This window comes from Aptenodytes patagonicus, chromosome 20 (genome assembly GCF_965638725.1).
Source record: "Aptenodytes patagonicus chromosome 20, bAptPat1.pri.cur, whole genome shotgun sequence".
Classification (NCBI taxonomy): Eukaryota; Metazoa; Chordata; class Aves; order Sphenisciformes; family Spheniscidae; genus Aptenodytes; species Aptenodytes patagonicus.
In genome coordinates this window covers 4,771,178-4,791,494 of record NC_134968.1, presented here as the reverse complement: position 1 = coordinate 4,791,494, position 20,317 = coordinate 4,771,178, and the positions used below count along the sequence as shown (strand labels likewise).

Below are 20,317 nucleotides of genomic sequence, written 5' to 3'. Positions count from 1 at the left end.
GTGCACGGGGGCAGCAGGGAGCCCAAGTCTGACTTATTCCCATCCTGCAGAAGACCTGGATTTCTGCTGCGTTTATTTAACCTCCCCCACACCAGTTTCCTTTGGTACCTACATAACAATACAAGAATTATTATTCTTTGTGTTCAGTACGTATTAGTAGATGGTTGACAGATCCTGAAGCAATTTGCAAATATTAATTAAGCCTTAGCAGAATCCCTGAGTGGTACGTAACTGTAATTATGTCCCTAATTACATTAATTCTGCTGTAGGGCAGCAAGTAATTATTTGGAATCTATTATATAACTAAAACAAACCTATGTTGATGATTACATGTTTAGCATGCGACTAACCGGTATTTCGTTTCCTGACTGATGGCTTCAGCATAAAAGAGAGAGGAAAAAAAAAAGGCATGCAGAAAAAAAACGCACAGGAAAAGTCCTGCTAAAAATCCCTCCTCTGTTTCTGCAGTCTGATTCCCCTCTCCCAAACACACTCGTCCCTCCTCTTGACAAACAGCATGTCTGCACATCCCTACACAAGCAAAGGGGTTTGGTCCTGGGCTCCAACCCAGGGACAAAATAGGACCAGAAACGGGGAGAAGCTCCCAAGTTTCATGGTGGCAGTGGGAAAACCTGAGCTGAACCATTTCCCCACTGAACAGATTATTTTCTTTCCTGCCCGAAATAACAGTCCCCATAGTCTTCACCCCAAATATTTGCCCAGATTTTATTAAAACCTATCAGTGCACAAAGTTTAAACGCTTGCATCTGGACCCAGGTCAAGTGGGCTGCAAAGGATTCAGGAGCATGTATCAGCACAAACACAGCCCAGCCCTGTTCTTTCCAAATTCAGTGAGCCGCGAGGTTACAATCCTACCTCCCTTTACAGCCACACAGTAGCCATAGCACGTCTATTCTCCACCAGTCCAGCAAGGAGCCCTAATGCAAAGGTCTCCTCCTGCTGCAGACCAGAGTTTCTGGCCAAACCCAGAGGAAAAGTGACCCTAGTGCAGCCTCCTACACTAGAAAGACATTTAGTTAGTCTTCAAAGACATCCTCCACACCAAGCACTTGCAGCGCTACCCAGAAATAAAGACCAAGGGGCTGTAAAACCATAAAATATAAAGAATCATCCTTTTTCCCCCCCCCCCCTAAATTAGCAAGGCAGAGCAGTCTCCCTGAACACCCTCATCCTACACAGCCTGAAGAGTTCACGGCAAGAGCCCAGGCAGCACATCTCTGCGTCAGCTTGAAAAATTTCACCGTGGCCTTCCCGGCACAGCGTATTGATGGAGCTCGGAGACGTTAGTGCTGACCCAGCAGCGAGGCGTGTTCCTCAGATCAGTTTTATGCCAGCCTTTAAAAACCAATGTCATTTTTCAAATTAAAAAAAAAAAAAAAGGCGAAAATCAGAGCAGCTTTGCTGGACCAAATTGATTATCCGCGAGACAGTAAAGGATTGTTCCCCACAGCCTGTTCTGAATAGCCTGTCTCCGGTAGAAGACCAATTAGGCAAGTTTTCTATCCACCCTCACCCTTGAAACCTCTTGGTCCGTACTTCTCTGCTCCATCCCAAACACATCCTCATTAGAGGCTACCTCCTCAAAGAGCCACATCCAGCTCTCACAGCCACCCTTGGCTTGGAACAACCTACACAGCTCCTTTGGTCCTGCCTCATAAATCAATCCCCACAGTCGTACCTCTTTTACTGCCGTTATCCGGCACGCTCTCCTCAATTTGTCAATATTGTTTTTTCTTTCAAGGAGATGCTCCAAAGATAGAAGGTGAAAAAAAAAACCCCAGTTTTGTTGCAATTGCATATTATCTTCCCCATGTCTGGAAGGATACTGGTTTGCACTGTGTTGAAAGGTACTAGTAATGTCTCTATGCAAAATCTGTTTGAGTAAGAATTGGCTAAAACTGTTCCAACAGAAGAGTTTTCAAAGCATCTCCATTTTCCAATGGAAAATTATTAACGGGTTCTGCTTCGACTATGTGGTCTACACTTAAGGAGAAGATGAAAAGTCAAGACGACGACACCAAACCAAAATGTTTTCAGAGAGTTTTACGTCATGAAAAGTTCTAATATCATACCTATTAAAAATAAATAAATAAAGTCAAACTAAGTCCTCCAGGAGATGGGAGGTCTGAACTTCAACCAGACCTAATCCACCTCCTGAAAGCCAGAACTGGGAAGGAGAACCAGCCCTTTCCAAAACAAAACGTACACCTTCTCCACGCCGGGTGCCAAGAAGCGCAAAGCGCTTTGGCAGACAGCCACGCTGATGAAGATTAGCACATCAAAGGGCTAATTCCAACTCCAAGGAACCATAAATAGCGATGAAAACGGCAACCCTTTCGTACCAATTCACATCACCGTCCAAGCCAAGCTCCCCGCACCGATGGGTTGATCGTTTTAATTCCCTCCCAGTCCCTGGACTGTCCTGCTCCCAGCACTGTACCCACCTCCTCTCTGAGCTAACCCCTTGCCATCCCTCCACGCAAACGTCACGGCAAACAGCCCTTACAAATTCAGCGCCAGCACCAAGGCGACGTTTGTCCGCTGGTGCTCTGCTGATGTGGTCTATCAATCCCATGAGACGAGATAAATTAGGCTATCTGCTAGGAAAAAAAAAAAACAAAAAAAAGACTTAGGAACCCACATTCCAGCCACATCCCATTTCAGACTCCGAAATCAAAAAGATACGATAATAAAGAGGCCTGTAGAGCTGCTGGCTACTGCCGAAGGAGCCAGTTCTCCACAAGCATTAAGCTCCCAAATTAAATAAGTTGAAAGAAGAAGCCCATGACCCCAGATCGTGCATGCTGCCCAGCTTTTCTTGCTCCATGGATTTATTTGGGATCTCTTAAACTCTCCAGAACAAACCCGCTTTGGAAGGGCTAGTGCAACACCAGCCAGGCAACGCTCTTTGGTCCCCACTCTTCTCCTTCAGCAGCTCAATGCCCATCCACAGTCCAGCAATTAAGTGGCAATCTCCAAGTCAGCTCATCTCAATTTTTATTCCCCAGCCTAACTGCAGTCACAATCACCTCAACAACCAACTCCGCAGGAAAACAAGAATATTTAACTTCAGTGCAGGGACCAATTGACCCAAACATACATTAAATCGCCCCAAACCCCTCTTCGGAGCCAGCCCATCTTTCACAGCGAGCATCATAGTGGGCAGCACTTAGTACAGTTCAGTCCTAATTTCTCCTTGGATTCTTTGATGCTAACTAACACAAAATTAGTAATATTACTTAATGCTGCTGCAGTCTGGTGAGCAGAGCACGGACTTGGCACTGCTGCTGTAATGAGCGAGACTGAATCCAACTGGCTCCGCTCGTAGTTCCCTTAAATGGCAGTTGTACAAATCGGGAGCATATTTAAAGCTTCAGCCCCACATCAGCATAATTAAATGCAACCCACTTCCCTTCCAAAAGCAATAGTAACAGCAAGCCAGATTTAAGTTATGTTTGGAACTGGTGCTAAAAAAAAAAATAATTAAAATAAAAATATAGCAGAATAGGGGTTTAAAAAGGAATTGGGTAAAACAGTTTGTTTGTAGTAGAGTGAGCAAAATCCCCAAACAAACAAAACCACACACACATGCCGCAATTACTGTGCAATTAGTTATGGTGGTGCTAAATATGGTGCTTGCAGCTACTCCGAGCCTCGGTCCATCCAAGCTGGCGGCACAGCGCTTCCCGTCTGCAGTCACAACAAAAGCCGATGCGAACCCAGTGCTGGAAACGTCTCATTAATTTAGTTTGATAAGTGGCAGCTTCACGTTGGACACGGCTTATTATCTGGGGGGGAAACAGCAACATAACCCCCCCCCACCCCGACATTCAGGAACATTTTTTAAAACGCACTTTTCTGCGGCAAAGCAGTGCCCAGGTCTCTATGCAACTGCTACCCTATAAAGTCCCTGTTCTGGGAATAAATAAAAATGTTTTAAAAAAAAAAAAATGGTGAGCGAATAAAAACACTAACAGGTATTGACTGCAGAGCCTTCGAAGCAGCCCCATAAATCACAGCCTTCACCAGGGCTTGCTTCACTGAGGTACAATCAGGATGGAGACCGAAACCTGCCATCCCTCCCTGCAAAGCCCGTCTCCTCCCCTCGCAACGGGCAGGTCGCGAGCTACGGTTTCCCAGGCAGAGCCACAGGTGACAAGTTTTATTTGGGAATTTATTAAATCAGGATGAGGTAATTAGCCCGTAAGTCCCAACCCGTGGGATGTATTAATAACTTTCTCAGAAAGGAAAAAAAAAAAAAAAAAAAAATCAATAAGCACAGGACAACCAAGATAAATATTTTGGAAACAAAGAGAACTCAGTGAAATAAATCAACACGCGAATTCAAGCAATGCAGAGCAAAGCAATCGTCCACTTAATCCTGATACTCAGTTACAGATAGATGGGGCCATTCTTGCAAGGGAAAGCAAATACCATCTTTAATCATTAAACTGTCCAGTTCTGACAGTTTTATATTAGAAATTGGAAGAAGTTTCTGAAGGACACCAACTGCTGAACAGTTGCTTCCCTGAAAGCCTCTGAGTCAAGGCGACAGTCGAGCACGTGCGTAACCATCGCCTCGTGCAACGGCCAGGCTTTTAGGTCCAGCCGATGGAAATAAGTAAACCCACACGTATTGACTGAGGGGTGCAAGACTCCATCTTGCCCCTATCCAACCATCCTCATCCAGCTGGAAAGCGCTGTACACAGCTGACAAAACCTACCTTGTGCAGGCAAGAGAATAATTCAAAACTGAGCGCTCACAAATAAGGCAAACATGCCCAACCAAATCATTTCAGTCCTGCAGCACCGAGTTCCGCAAATCAGTGCAAACCCCCCTGTATTTACATAAGTTGGGGAATAAAAAAAGCAATGCTACCTACACACGTTGGTTTTGCTGTGCTTATTCTCAAGCAGCCCTTTGCTTTTTCATGTTAGAGAAGTGCAATTGCCACCGTACCCTAATGGTATAAACAAAGCGAGGCTGGAAGGAGAGGCACTCTCATGTATGAGATGCACTAACAGAGTTGGAAGGAATAAAAGGAGACCAGCTCTCTCATCCAGAGCCTTTTCTTCTGCTTCAGATCTAAGGAAGGACTTGTTTGCTCAAAAAACAAGTCTGGTTTGGGTTTTTTGGTTTTGTTTTTTTTTTACCCAGTGAAAGATGTGTAACCCTGCAAACATTACCTCACTCTTGCCTTTTGAGACAGAAAACGCTCTTTGAGCATCCAGGCAGGTATAAAAAGTGCAAAGTACTCTTATACACTATCATTTATTCCGTTTGCATTTGATCTTTTTCACCCACTTTGCTTCATATCTGTGCCCAGTTCAAGCTGCACAATTTTCTTGCCCCTCCTTGGTACTACCTCCTCCCAGCTCAGGAGGAAAAGCAGAAGCTTCAAGTAAGCCAGACCCAAAGGGGTGCCTGGAGCTGCTCAACTCTCAACCCTCACAGCAAACCCCAAGCTCTGAGTTTGGTACCTCGATCCCAGACCACGCGTCCCGGGGAGCGAGGTTCCCCCCCCCCAGTGAGCTCTCCAGACACACGCCAGACCCCAGAGAAGTGGTTTCCAGCATGTCCCCAAGAAACATCAAGATTCACAGGTGGTAAAGCTCCTCAGCCTTTACTCAAGGACAATGCAGAGGTCACTCTTCTGCTTTAAAACAGAGAGGAGAAAGGACGTGCTGTGATGGAGGGAGGTGGCACTAAACCCCCCCCACCTGACCCTGCTTCACGCAACAACTTGGTGCAGGAAAGGCAGATCCAGTTGATTCCCCCGGCACGGAGGGCTCCCATCTCCCTCCACACCGGTGTCCCTCCCTGGGGCCACACGCCCTTTGGGATGGGAAGAAGGGGAAAAAATTCCCTGTATTTTTCATATTTTCCCAGCTGAGGGATTCCCTGCAACAGCACAGGTCTGACAGGAGAGATGAGGAGCGCTCCCCTGCGCCCCGGGCCAGGTCCCGGCATGCTGCGAACTCCCACCAAGGAGTGGTGCTGACATGCACCCGTCTCCTTCCCTCCCACCCTCGAGGGGCAGCTTTTCAGATCTGTGCAGGAGAAGACCACATTCATTAGCCCTCCTCGGTGGTATAAAACAGCTGCTGCAGAGAATTTAGTAACCAGTTACATGAAACAGAGTCTGCCCTTAACTCCTGCAGCACTCCCCACAGCATCCCTTGCCCGTGTCAAGCCAAAAACAGCGCTCCAGGCTTTACGTTTCTTGGGACAACGTGAATCACGTTGCCTTGCTCGCCGCAACTTAGAACAAGAGTTCATTAAAACCTGCAGTCAGGCCCTACTGATGACTAGCGAACCTCATCACACTTGTAAACTGGGGAATGGGAAGAGGGTGGCAGCTTTTCACAGCCCAGAGGCTGAGTGCCTGTTTCTGCCTATTATCCCCAAATTTCCTTATGCCACTGTACTGGTTTGCAGACTTCTCCTGCTAGAAAGGACCTGTCTCAATATGATATTTTATTTTTTTATTTTTTTTTTTTTAAAGTGTGACATTTCTGCTCATCTTTGCAGCAGCATATGCTAACTCAACAGTCCTGGCTGGCTCACTTCATCCCACAGGGATTTTCTCTCTCCTCTCCTTTACAATTTAGCAGCCAGCCGGGCTGATGTGACAAGTCCAAAGAGACAATTTCTTTTCATTTTAGGTATGCATCTCAGGCAGGGCTTACAGAACAGGGAATTCAACTCCTCTCCCGCGTGCGGAGCAACAACAGCTCAAACTAGTTATCTCTCCCTACAGACACCAGCACCACTAACAGCAGCAAGAGTATTTAATCACAGTGTATACCTCTCTCTCCTGGATATCTGCAGAGATTAGAAGAGCAGAATATTCCAGCACAATAAACATCCACCTGCTATCAATGAAGTAGGAAAGGGTCATGCAAAAGAATCCAGTTTCAGTTCTCATTTAGAGCTATTGCGACTCAGTATCTCCTCTTACCGCACTGTGGCTTGCAAACAGTCCCACAGGAATTTTTTCAAGCAGAGATACTCTTGATGGTTTGCAAAACAGTGCCCTAAGTTTAAGGGTTTGATCCCTTTGCAGAGTCCACAGGCAAAGTCCTGCCTGGTGCATCCGGCACAAAGGGGGCCGGGGGCCTTCTAGAAGGTAAAGGCGGGAGCTCCAATTAGCAGAGCGCATCATTTGCAAACCAAATCACGCTGCACAACAACACGCAGCTGCAAGGGTGCAGCTCAACTAACCCACGAGGAATTCACTGGGCAGCAAAAAGGAGCAGGCAGCAAACTAAGTGCCCGACGCTGACCCCTGGCAGGCAGCCCGGGAGGGGCCCAGCTGCCAGCCCCCACCTCCCCAGCGGGATGGAGCCGAGCTAAGCCTAAGCCTGCATCTGCAGCCAGAGTTCACCTGAGGGAACTTTGCCTCCCAGCTGGAGATGGAAAAAGTCGAGATGCAACTACGCTGAGAGCAACAGGGAAAGCGTGACAGAAGCAGTGGGGATGGCTGCAGTATATTTTTTTTTTTAAATTAAAAAATAAGGGGGCAGCGAGCCCCTCACCACGCACTGCTGATGGCCAGAGTTGCACTTAAAACAGAAAGCATCAGCTTTGGTCCAGAGGAGAAATAAGCGTTCAGGCGCGCAGCTTCGTGGACAGAGATCTGCCGGGGAGCTTCTGCGAGGGGGCTGCAACGAGAACTTGGCAGCTGCTGGGGCCGTTTGCCGCCCTGCCCGGCGATGCTGCACCCCGGCCGTGCCCGCGCCAAGGACCCGCCACCGGCCCCCAAGCGCCGCAAGCAGCGGCACAACCGCGACCGCGGGAAAAACACGCACCCAGCGGCGGGGAGAGCCCGGGCCGGCGCTGGGGAGGGTGCGGGGAGGGGGGGAGGCAGAGGGGTCCGGGGGGGGGGGCCTCGGGGAATTCACCCGGCGCACTCACCGCGGAGAAGTTGTGGGGCCCGCAGAGCTCGCCGCGGTACTTGCAGGAGAGCAGCATGTCCTCCAGCTGGTGGCCCAGGCGGTCCATGAAGTCGGCGCTGATGCCCTCGTAGTGCCGGGGGGGCAGAAAGAGGCGAAAATCGGCCAGTTTGGCGAACCACCGGAGCCGCGCCTCGTCGCCGCGCAGCAGCTCGGTGAGCAGCGGGCGGGCGGTGCGGTTGGGCAGCAGCAGCCCCAGCCAGTGCCCCGCGTAGTAAAGGTCCCCCTTGGAGAGACGGGGGAAGCGGAGCGGGTTGTTGTTGCAGAGGGTGACGGCGGGGAAGGGCAGCTGGCGGCTCCACTCGGTGCGCACCTGGGTGTGCGAGGGGAAGGAGAGCCAGTGCAGCAGGCGGTTGGAGGACCAGGAGAGCAGCAAGCCCAGCGCGGTGCAGAAGGCCAGCACCCACAGCGCCCGCCGCGGCAGCGCCGCCCGCCGCGAGCACATGTGCCGCAGCCCGTGCAGCCGCGTGCGCAGCGGCGGCGCCCGGCGCCCCCGCGCCATGGGCGCTCCCCGCCGCCGCCCCGGGATCAGTGCGAGCAGCGCCGCGCCATGCCGGGCCCCGCCGGTACCCGCGCCGCGGCCGGCAGCGGCCCCGAGCGGCGGGGGGAGCCGCCGCGGGCAGCCCGCCGCGCCGGCACCGAGCTCTCCGCCGGGCAGCAATTCCGGCAGCGCGGCATGCCGGGCCCCGCTGCTGCCGCCGCCGCCGTTGCTGCCGCCGCCGCCGCCGCCTCCCCCCCCACCCCCCCCGCCCCGCGCCGCGGGGCGGCCGCACCCCGCGGGGGGCAGCGGGGCGGCCCTGCCCGCGAGCCGCCGGCCGAGCCTGCCGCCTGGCCGGCCGCGCCGCTCACATGCTGCGGCGCCGCTCCCGCTTCCCCCCGCCCCGCCGGCACCGGGCGCCGCCCGCGGGAGCAGAGGGCTCGGCGCGCCCCGGGCACCGCCGGGCTACCCCGCAAGCTTCCCTCGCCCCGCCGCGCACCGACCCCCGACCCCCCCCCCCCCCCGGTACCACCGGGCTCGCTCCCGGGACCTCCGGCGCTCCCCGACACCAACCGCCTTCCGCGCCCCGGCGGTCGCTCCGGGACCCCCCCGGCGCCGCTCCGCGGGGCGAGCGCTGCGGGACACCTCCCCCCCCCGCCCCGGGCGGCCGCCTAGCCCCGGCCCGCGCCCGCCCGCCCCGCGCTCCGCCGGCCCCGGGCAGCGCTCATGCTGCCCCGGCCGGGATGCCGCTGCCCTCCGTTCCCCCGGGGAAAGCCCTCCGCCGGGCGCGCGGAGGAGGAGGAGGAGGAGGAAGAGCGGGGCGAAGCTTTCCCGAGGTGCAAGTCCCGGCTGCGGCGGCGAGCCCCGCCGCTCGGCGCCAGCCGCGCTCGGGAGGCGGAGAGAGGGATGCTCGGCCCCGATCGCGCCGTTGCTTCACTGGAGTAGCCCCCTCCTTCCTCCCCCCCCCCCTTTTAATCCCCCGGCAGAGCAGGGGCGAGCGCGGCGCTGCTCGCAGCTCCCGGGACCGCCGCTGCCGCCGGCCTTGGCCGGGGTTTGGGGCTCCCTCCCTCCCTCCCTGCTCTAGCCAGAGTTTGTTTTCCTGCTTTTCAGCATCTCCGGGGGAAAACATGGTATCGCAGACACAAGCAAAGCCTCTAGAAACACAGGCAAGGTTTGCAGCCTGCTGTTCGTAGCGGTTGTTTCCTGGGGAAAGTGGTTGATTGTTTTGGGGGGGGGGGGTTGCTTTTTGCTTTCTGTAGCAAAGCTGCTCTACGGTCCTCCGCTTCCATGAAAGACAAGTGGAAGCACGGAGAAACGTATTCAACCGAAGCATCACCCCCCCCCCCGACCCTTGCTACCCATTTGCCTGGGCCATGCCGAAGCCCAGAGAGCCCTTTGGGGGACAGAGGGCTCGTTCTGCCCTGCATCGGACACGTAAAAAAAGCCCTTTTCCCCAACACCTTGACAGGACGGCAATAACTTGCGGTGTATGTTGGCACCTCCTCGGGTTTGCTTAGCTCTGATCTCTGAAAAGCAGCTCGCCTTTACCTTCATTTTGGTTTCGAATAGTACCAAGAAGCCTTCCTATAATTGTGTCCAGTTAAGCTGTAAGTGGCGATAACTGCTTTGAATCCCCTCTGATATTTTTTTTCCTCTGAATTCATTTTCCATGTGCATTTTGATCCGTTGTCTCTTTTCACCCAATAGATGGAGCCGTTACAGCCTGGTTATCGCCAGCCTCTTTCGGAGAGTTTCTTTTTCACTGTGGCAAAGCTGCAAACGTGCAGCAAACCCCAGCAAACCCCGAAATCCCACTCCTGGCCCTGGGGCCACGGGGAAAAATGTGTTTGAGGGGCCCTGAGCTTGTGCCCCCGTCCCCCGTGCTGGAGTTGGTGGCAGTGGTGGAGTGGTTTGCCCAAAAACGTCGATGTGGGCTCAGCTTTACTCCTTCAAATAACTTTGATGATTTGCAGTGCCCCTGCTCGCGGTGTACTTGTGTCCACGCTCTGCAGGAGTTTTACCATTTTTTAGCGCTGCTCCTAAGTGTCAAATCCTTTTCAAACCCAGAAAGATGGCCATGACCTTTCTTAAACCGGATGGGAAAAGGCCAGAAGTCACTACATTCGTTATAACGTGGTATCTGGTAGCTCCCGTTGAGCCTCTCAGCCTGGTTTCAAAGCAGATCTCAGCTTTTTTCCTGCCGCCTGTTGAAATCAGTGGAAGTTTTTCCCCTTGGCTCACTCGCAGGGTAATAAACATGCAAACCCCTTCGCCACGAGGTGGTCTGAGGTTGTTACACCCATGATATATTGACACAAACCCGAGGAAATAAAAGGTGCCTGGCTATAAATATCCTCAAGTATTCCCTCCCCACAAACCTCATCACTACCTTGCTGCAAAGGCAGTCCTGGATGGTGCCAGGTTCTCTGGCAGAGCCTGGGCTATGGGTTGTGCCTGGCTGGAGAAACACAGCCCAGCCCTAGACTTTGTCCACTTGCTTATCTTCAACCTCTTCCCCTTCTCTAAGGGGTTTTTCACTTGTGTTTTTGGGTGGGGGTAGCTTGGCAAAAGGGGACCGTAAAGGAAGATTCATGTGGAAAGCTGGTTTTTTCCCTTAAACGCGCCCGCTCCGAATTAACTTTTCAAATCTCCAGCCTGATTTATCACAGGGAAGTAACTTTTCCTAATTTCTAAAAAAAAAAAAAAAGAAAAGCTGATGGAAAATAGGAGTAAGACCAACTTCATCCTACGCTGAAATTCAAAAGCTTCCCCACAAAAACTCTATGAAGACAAACCAGACAAAACCTGACCACAAAATTCAAAGCCTGCATCAGCTTGTGTGACGTCCCGCCCTGCCGGGCCACCCACCCTTTGTAAACCCATTTCCATTTTCCAAGTTATTTGAGAAAGCAGCTCCCGTTACCCACTCACCCTGTGCGCTTGCTTAATCAGAGTCCTGGTTAATTCTTTACGCAGCCAGAGCAGCTTAAAAGCTTATTGGGCTTAATGCATGGAAAGAATAATAGAGCTGGAATCAATAAATATTGCTTATTAGTCAACAAGTCACTTTTAAAACTATCCCTTGGGGTGGGTGAGTTTGCTACTTCTGTTGGAGAACAGAGTTTGGATGGAAAGAAAGCTATACGGGAGAAATTCAGTGGATCATTTCGGGTGAATCCTGCCATCCTTCCCCCCAAGACGTAACCTGCGTGCTCCCGAAAGGTATAGAAAACATGAATATTCTGAAGTTTTTTCTAAACCAAAAGCATTGCCTTCTTTTGAAGCTTCATTTGAAACTTCAAACATCGACTCAGGTTAAGACAAAAAGGATTAAATAAAAGCTTTAAAACCCCTGCAAAGTAAATCATACTTTGTTCCAGCTGGACCCTTTTATTATTATTATTTAACTCATCCCATAAGGGAGGAACAGGAGTGGAAGCTCAACCCCAAACTCTTTTCCCTCCCGACTCTCAGTGTGACCGGCAAGCTGAAAAACCCACAAACCCCCTGTTCGCCAGAGCCCTGCAACCCCCCGGGAGAGCGAGATGCTGAGTTAAAAGCTCAGGTCCGTAAATGTGGATTTGGCGAAAGAGTTTCCGAGGTTTCCGGGCTTGGCTCGCAGGGCTGCAGCGTCACTCCACCCCTGCGAACGGGAGGTAGTGCATCCCAGGGGATTTACGGGATTTATGCTGTTGCTGAGTTCTGCAGAGCAATTCCTGGTGGGTGAGTGGGCAGCAGATTTATCCCCGGTTCGGCACCACGATGAGTTACGGGTTGGTAGTAACAGCGTGAGCATACCCAGGACGTGGATCAGCTTCGCAAAAGCTGTGGTATCATCTGGTTTATAGCAGTTTTAGTCCCTAAAAGCAGGAGGCGAGGTTACAGGGATGGGATCAAAGGGTGCGGGACTCTGATCAGCACCTTGCAGCATTGGTTTTTGTGCTGTCAAAGCCCCTGAAAAACTAAGGGCTTGATTTTAGCTGTCAGGAGCTCAAGCCACAAGCCAAGGAGAACGGGGGTCAGATACTGAAAGGCCGGTTGTCCCCAGGCAGGAGGTTCAAGTCACCGTTGGTCGGGAAAGGGACCCCCTTTCCCTGCACAGAAGCATCCCCCGGTGCCGCTGGAGATGCTGGTGCAGAAAGCAAAGGCTGAGCACAGCTGGGCACCGCCGGCTGGCAGGGCAGCCCGCAAAGCTGCCGGCTTTGCTGGGATACGACTGGGGCACCGACACACAACGAGCCGCCCCGGCGGGGCAGATCTCACGTTGCAGCCCAGCAGGTTGGTGTACCTTACAGAAAAATGAGCGTGCTCCTCTCGTGTCCTGCAAACACCAATCTTTCCAGAATACTTCTCTGCTTTGCCTAACTGCTGCAAAAACAATTCCTGCTGAAGCCACCGTGGCATGAGAAAGTCATAAAACACTTGGAAAGAGGGGTTTCCATGGAAGCTGCCATCTCAGCCTTAATTCTATTGCTGCTGCCTCAAATCCCATAGTATGTGACAAACCTGCCCCAGTGCGATCCCAGACCAGCGCAGCTTTGGGGAACCTGCAGGGTGCTGCCACCCCGCGAACAACGCCTTTATTCCAAAGGGGGTTTGTTTTCTTTGGTTTTGTTTTATTTTCCTTGAAAGTAAATTATTGAGCTGCCAGCTGTGAAATTCTCCGAATTAACTGAGGATTCTCAGAGCAGAACCCTCCTAGGTACAGCCCTGCACTGTATCTGTTACAGGGATTTTTCTGGGTCTGCAGTGTTTCGGGGCTGTGTGTTTTTAATGTAGAGAGGTGAAATACTTGATCCACAATAAAATATTGAAGGCACGTAAATAGTATGTCAGTAGCCTATTTCTTAATCTGCTGCATGCATTCTAGCATCAGTAGGGTAGTAAAACGGTTTGCATTTTACAACTCTGCTTTCAGATGCAGAAATAGGGAAACTTTTGATATCTCATTTTCCGTGCCTCGTGTGTGTATTAAAAAAACCAAACCCCAAGAGAGATCAAACAAATGCCCAAGTGAGTAAAGATGCTGCTGTTCTTCTGGGGATTACGCTGGGACTCGCAGTGTGTGAAAAGCAAATAAAAGTGGGGTTTTCTAGGGTTACGCAGGAGGCTGCTAAGGATTAATCAGAAAGACTTTAGGAGGAGCCACATCTCAGGTGGGGTGGGGGACCCGGCTGGGACTCCTCTGTAGAGGTGTCACATTTGCCTTTACATCAGCTGGGATGCACCTGCGGGGAGTCCCCCATCCCCGCACGTTTGAAAGGATTTACTCCTCCTTCGTCCCAGTTTTTTGGAGGGGACACTGAGACACGTGGCTGGAAAGGGCTGGTCCCTGGGCTTAAAATACATTTGAAAAACAACGGTAGATTTTCAAAGGTCCTGTGCAATGCCACACATGACAGGGCTGTCCCATGTCCTCTAATTAGCAGAGTCTAGTTAAACTGGCATTTCCTGACATACCCCTTATTCACTAACTTTCCTTAAAGGAACAAAATGGTAATATTTACACACACACATATATCTGCCTGTGTATATATATGTATATATGTTTTTCTTCTGCAGGTAGAAAAGAGGAATGATTTTAATCTATTTTAAACTTCTCAGCTGGCATCCTCCCAATTATCTCCCCCCCTTTTTTTTCCCCCTTTTTCCATTTCGCCACTGAAGAAAAGAGGAGAGGGAGTGAAACAAATGAAGATTCCTCTGGATTTTTTAAGAACTAATTTTAACATGAATTCTTTTGAGCAAATTAAAAAGCAAAGTTCTCACAGCCTTTTAATATCAGTAAGCTCCTTTTCTGTTGCACTCAATAAATCTGTCATCGAGCATGGGGCATCTTGTACCTACCGGTACCCTGGTCACAAGGGAAGATGGGGACAACCCACCTCCTGCTGCAGTGCTCTCCATGCATTTTGGTGGCCCTGCGGCCACCATCCTGCTGGCCAGAGCTGTCAGGGCTGACCAAGAGCCTCCCCCCCATCACTGGGTAGCCCCAACACTTGGCCAGCTGCAAAGTTTTAGCTCAGCCACGGCGAAACATCTCGTGGCCATGCTGGGCAGGAGAGGGTCAGGCAGCACCCTGCGAGCTGGAGCAAATCACTGCTTCTCTGCCTAGGGGATTATAAGAAAATGGAGAGAGCCAGCCAGAAGAGGAGGCTGGTACCCGGTACCTGAGCTTTCGGTGTACTTCTCCCATGTTAACTGGCCCTGCCGGAATTATCCTGGATCCATCCAGCCCAACACAAAGCACAGATATGAGAAAAGAGAAAGCAACGGCTTTTAAAATGAGCCCTGCAAGACTGCAGGAAAGGGGGATGCATGAGACATGGCCAGAGGCTGGAGAAATTATTCCATCTTCAGGAAGACAAAAACGAAAATTGAATATTACCTCCTTTTTGGAGAGAGAGCCTGAGTCTCTGAACTTCAGAGCCTTGGGGCGGCTCTTCACAGAGCGGTGCTGCAGCTGGTTTTTTTGTGTTGTCATTTATTTTTCTCCCCCCCCCGCTCCGTATATGAAGGGCTGAAGCGTGCTTTGAGTCGCCTGGCATTTTGCTGGGTGAGCTCCTGCTATTTTAGCTCACGTCTTTATTTCTGATGGGCTGTGCAGCGCAGGAGCAGGAGCGATGTTGTCGCTGCTTCACTTGGGTGTTTAATCACGCTCCAAAGCTTTTTACCGCTTTGTGTACACCGCCACAGGAGACGTTCTGGCTTAATTAAAAAACAATCTAGGGAAAGGAAAAAAAAAAACCCCTCTAAGCTCGCTTTACTATTCAAATCTGTGTAATTCAGTGCTTTGGTCCTGGGCTGTGTGGCCGTGAGCTGATCCATATGGGGATTAGACGTCACCTACACCTCCATACGTGGTAGTGGGATGCGACAGTGGGAAGCGTGGGAGGGAGATCCCGGCTCCCCCGTCTTGGAGGGATAATTCTGGATACTACGTGGGCATAAACCTGGAGTGTGAAAGTGCGTCTGGAGTCTCTCCTGTACCTTGCCTGGCCTCAAATGTCACATCCCAAGGAACAATAGCACCTGGAAAACGGGAACCTGGAGCTTCCCGGTGGACATTTGGGGCTGAATGTGGCACCAGCACACCAGCCCCTGTGGTCACGCCAGGGTCAGGAGGAGTCCTGGTGAATATTTCATGTCACCTCCTCTGTCTGGAGAGAAAATTTGCCTGCTGTCTTAATTCCACCCTTCCTGCCTCTGCTGAAACCTTTTTTCTCAGGTTAAATTTACTGGACCTAGCAAATACGGAGGAAAGCTGCTCTGTGTTTAGATGCTGAAGGGGACTGAAAATTATATCTCTCCCAGGGAGTTTTGCTTCTAAATCAAGTTAAGGGAGCAATTTCTTAAGTTAATATTTATTCTTTGTCTTTCCGAAGACTCTTCTGGGAGCCAGGTGGGAAATAGCCCTTTCTCCTCTTCAACCTGTTGCTATTATTTCAAATACAAGCGAAGGCAAAGAGGCTGCCACAGCCCCGTTCTTTATAGCAGCAGGGAGGGAAGCAGGAAAAGTCATGCTTCAAATACTGAAATACGAGCACAGCTCGGTTGGGATAAAAGGGGACGGTCACCTCTTGCATGAAGCAACATCCAACTTTCATCCTGCAGCACTGGGGTCATGTTTGGAGGCTCCTTTATTTGCTGCATGAGGGTCATCTGCTGGAAAGCAAATATTTCCCTCTCTGGGCCAGCTTGGGGTCTCCCCATGGAGGCTTTGGCTGGAGTTTTAGGTATTAAGTGGCCTTGGAGCGGTCCCACAGCCAGGATCTGACCCAAAAGCTACCAATGAAGCATTCCCATCCCCAAATCTATTTGCTACTGGGAATGATTTGTAGCACAAAGAATTGCACAGTAATTTGCTGCTGCAAAAATTCGAGTTTAGGAGTTTTTTTCTTAGTGAGCAATCGGCTCTGCATGGCGGGCAGGGATCAGAGGTCCACAGCATGAACAGTCTCCTGGGGATAGATGTCTTGGGGACTGGGAGAGAAGGCATGTGCGTGGGTTGGTGTTTGGGAAGGGTACGTCTCACGTATGCATGCACACCCTCATGCTTGCTCGCAGACCCGCGTGCTCTAGCTGAGCACAGAGGTCACATTGGAAGAAATCAATAAATGCAATTATTATAAAAACTGCCGGTGTACCTGAGGGATGTGGCTGGAAGCATACGAGGGCAAGTCTCCGGCAGATTCAGCTTTGACCTAACTCTGCTTCTGGCGTGTTAACCCTGCGGCACAGCAGAGCGAAGGCACACGGAGACTCCCAGGGCGACAGCGGCTGTTTGCAGATATCAGGGGATTTTCAGTGATATTTCCCAAGGGAAACAAGCCCTTTCTGCACAAGGAAAGGCTCCCCCTCTCTGTCACAAAAACCTGAATTCCCGTCAAAAACTATTTCAAAGGAAAAATTTTGACAGCCCCAAAGTTGCTCCAATTCTTTTCAAATTCAATGGGAATATTGCCGGCATGGGTTCATTGAGGCGATTCCCATCCGTGGAAATCCCAGGTCACTGCAAACTCTCCCGACACCAGCGGCTGCTGCAGAAGGAGAGTTTGGGGGCTTTTGCCTTCTCACTGTGGTTTGGCCAGGACTAGAGGACACTGGGTCGGTGTTAAAAGACCGTCCCCACTAACATTCCCGCTGTCCTTGGCACGGGTAAAGCGTATCCGCAGGGATGCTGGGCAGGACACGAGCGGGGCTGGCTGGCGAGGCAGGTAAGTGCTACCTGCCGAGCTGCCAAACAGAAAGGATCTGTCTAACGTTTCTTTGGCAGGCTAATGGGTGACAGCAGTTGTGTGGGAAGACTAATGGAGAAAAAGTTTGATAAAATAGCAGCACCATCTCTAAGTTTTTCTGATGCTTTTTTGCAGTTACATAATTTTAAAATTACATTGATTTAAAAAAAAAACCAAAAAACAAACAACACTGGGAAACTTTGAACACTTAGGGCTGGATTCTGCTCTCGCTGTCAGCAGAGAAAATTTAGGTCCCTCCCCATGAACTTCAGGGGAGGCTCAGTCCATTTTCTCAGGAAGGGGAATGAGAAACAGGATTTGGCCCCGCACCCTTAATAGCCTCCAAACGCCACTGGTGCCGTACAAGGAAGATAAAAGGGGCTGAGCGCTCAGGGAAGTGTCTGCAGTTTGCACCCAGCCGATATTTCCTGTGCATGTCGTTACTATGCCGACCGGCATCAGCGCAGACCGGGATGCACGAGGGGGTTGCACCTCGCAGGGATGCGGCACCGTTGTCCCTGTGGTGGGGTCTGTTTGTGGACACTGTCCCAGCCTCACACAGACCCTTGCAGGTGCCTCTTGCAAAGCCACCTCTGCAGCTCCTGAGGAGCTTTGGAGGATGCCTAGCTCCCACTCACCCTACTCTGGACCTGGCTCGGGGCTCGCTTGTAAGGGAGAGTTGGTGGCAGAGGTTAAAAACGAGGATGACGGCATGTGAAAGAGCAGCCCAGGCAAGCAGTTGGATGGCCAGCAGAGCTGTGACCTGAGTGTGAGACCCTCGTCCCTGGCACACCATGGCCTGGGTGTGCTCAAGGCTGGGTGACAGTCAGGGGAAAGCCGGGTGAGCACCCCCAAAACCCTGCTGGGCTCACAGGGCTCTGCTGCAACCTTTCATGGGGCTGCGAGCTGCCCCTGGGGCACAGGGAAAGGACACTGGGGGTGTCACGCCTGCTCTGAGATGTGAAGTTTGGACACCTTGCTCTGTGCCTCAGTTTCCCTGCCTGGCTCTCCTGTATAGACCAGCAGGTTTCCAGGCACAGGCTGGTACAGCACGAAGGACAACGGGACCTGGCTTAGGTCAAGCCTGGCCTCTCTCCTGGCCAGGATCCAGCCCCTGGCAAGCTGTCCCCGCTCCCATCCTAGCCAGTCGGGACTTTTTTATTAATGCTTCCCTGTAGGCTCCAGCATTTGCTCATCTGATGGCTGACAACTTTTTTTTTTAATTAAAAATACCTGCTTTCTTCTTTCTTCCCATGGGAAGCCAAAATGAAGGGAGCTCTTAGATGGAAAAAGCCCCAAAGAAATGAAACTGCAGCAGAAAGAAGGTTCCTCCGGGTGGGACGTATGGACTGACTCTGCCTTGACACAAAGAAAGATGTTGTCAGAATTAGTTGCCCTGAAGAAATCACAGAATCATAGAATAGTTTGGGTTGGAAGGGACCTCTAAAGGCCATCTAGTCCAGCCCCCCTGCCGTGGGCAGGGACATCTTCAACTAGATCAGGTTGCTCAGAGCCCCGTCCAACCTGACCTGGAATGTCCTCAGTGCTTTTGGGGAAGGTTTGAATTGATTCTCCTACCCCTCCAAGAGAAGTGGTTTTGCTCCAGGTATATAATAAGGCACAAAGGTGAAGTTTCCCGGTCTTTTTTATTTTCCTCTATAGCAGTCTGCATAAATATTGCATACATTTATATTCACAATTCCTCTCTCCCACTCTCTCCTACTCTTGAAGTCGTCAGATGTGGCTGGGTGAGCGCGAGGCGGGTGCACATGGTGCTTTGGTGCTTCTCTGAGCAATGGTTAATGGGCTGGATGATTCTCTGAGATGGCATGTCAATGCTTTTTTCTTGTCAAGGTTTTTTTGTCTCTGAGTTGATATTTTAAAAGAATACACCTGAAGGTGTAAAACCTCCATGGAGAATTGAGAAAGGTTGACTGGAAATGCATCTACCAAACACTTTCTGATCTCTTCTGCGCCCTCCTTTTGAGCAGTCCCCTCCGCTTTCTGCTTTATAGCTGCAAGAATATGAGTTGTTTTAACAACATGACATGGTTTTTTTTTAATTTTGCCATTAATCTTGTAAACAAGATGCTCCAAAGAAGCAATTGCTCTTGTGCCAATGCACCAGGCTTTAAAATCTGGGGAACAAACACAGCCCCATCTTCTTTCCCCGCTTTGCCAGGATCAGTTCCTTGGTGCCATGAAAGGTGATGGCAGTCAAGGGTCTTCAAATAAGGGGGAATAAGCAACTGACAGTCTGCCAGTTTGCATGTCACACTCCAAAAAGCCTCCTCAAACCTTCCATGAAATAGAGGAAAAGCAGGACTGTTTATTTTCCTTCCAGCTACTCCTAAATATTAGCGCAGCATCCTCCCACGCTCCCCATTTAGCCCCTGGAGATAGTGGCACATTAGGTTTATCACATCTCTGAGATGGACAGAAAGGAACTGAGATAAGACACTTCCGTGTGGACACTAAAAACCCTTGAATATGTTTCTCACAGTGGGTGTTTTTCATGACAATAGGGTTTTTTTTTTCCTCACGTTCATTGACATCACATTATGCAGTAAGTCCCCAGGGAACTGTTCCCAGAATAATTGCACAGGACAAATAATCAGTATTTCCAATTTATTTTCTTCTGCTCTTCCGGATGAAGTAATGCGGCACTTCTTTGTGATAATTGGAAACACCTGATGCTGACCTTAGAAAAAGAAGGAAGAATTCATAATATTGATCTTAGAGCCAACTTAAAGGGAAAACTGGCATCTTGTGCTTAGAAAGCTTAGCCTGGGACAGCTTGCACTGTTCTCCACAAGCTCTCGTGCAGAGACTCAGCTTTTGGGCAGCAAATCGGTGCTGGGGTGCAATCCATTTCTTGGCCATCAGACTGGCCACCACCTTGGCTGCGAGTCTGGGGGTTACAAGTCTCCCTGCCAGTCCTGCTCAGTTAATCCCCACCGTTGCTTGTCCGAGGAAGTTTACTGTGATATTGTGTTATTGCTTCTCGGTGCTCAGCAAAAGGTTGAGTCGGATACCAGTATCACCAGTGCTAGGATCAGGGGAGGCATCATCCTCTCTGGCCGATACGAACTAGCATCCCTCCTGAGAGCACCCGGAGCCGGGA

The 20,317-nt window shown here is 50.8% G+C and overlaps 1 protein-coding gene across 2 annotated transcripts in view; it reads right to left on the bottom strand.

The window, feature by feature from the left end:
• The window catches only part of LOC143169447 (acid-sensing ion channel 2), a 524,671-nt gene that overhangs the window by 95,890 nt on the left and 408,464 nt on the right, over positions 1-20,317 (bottom strand). The window contains exon 1 of one of the 2 annotated variants that reach the window (XM_076356824.1): positions 7,940-8,098. The exons of the other annotated variant lie outside the window; for it this stretch is intronic. Coding sequence (XP_076212939.1) covers positions 7,940-8,026 — 87 coding nt within the window. The 5' untranslated portion in view covers positions 8,027-8,098. Of the gene's footprint in view, positions 1-7,939; positions 8,099-20,317 lie in introns of those variants that run through there. 2 annotated transcript variants of the gene reach the window in all.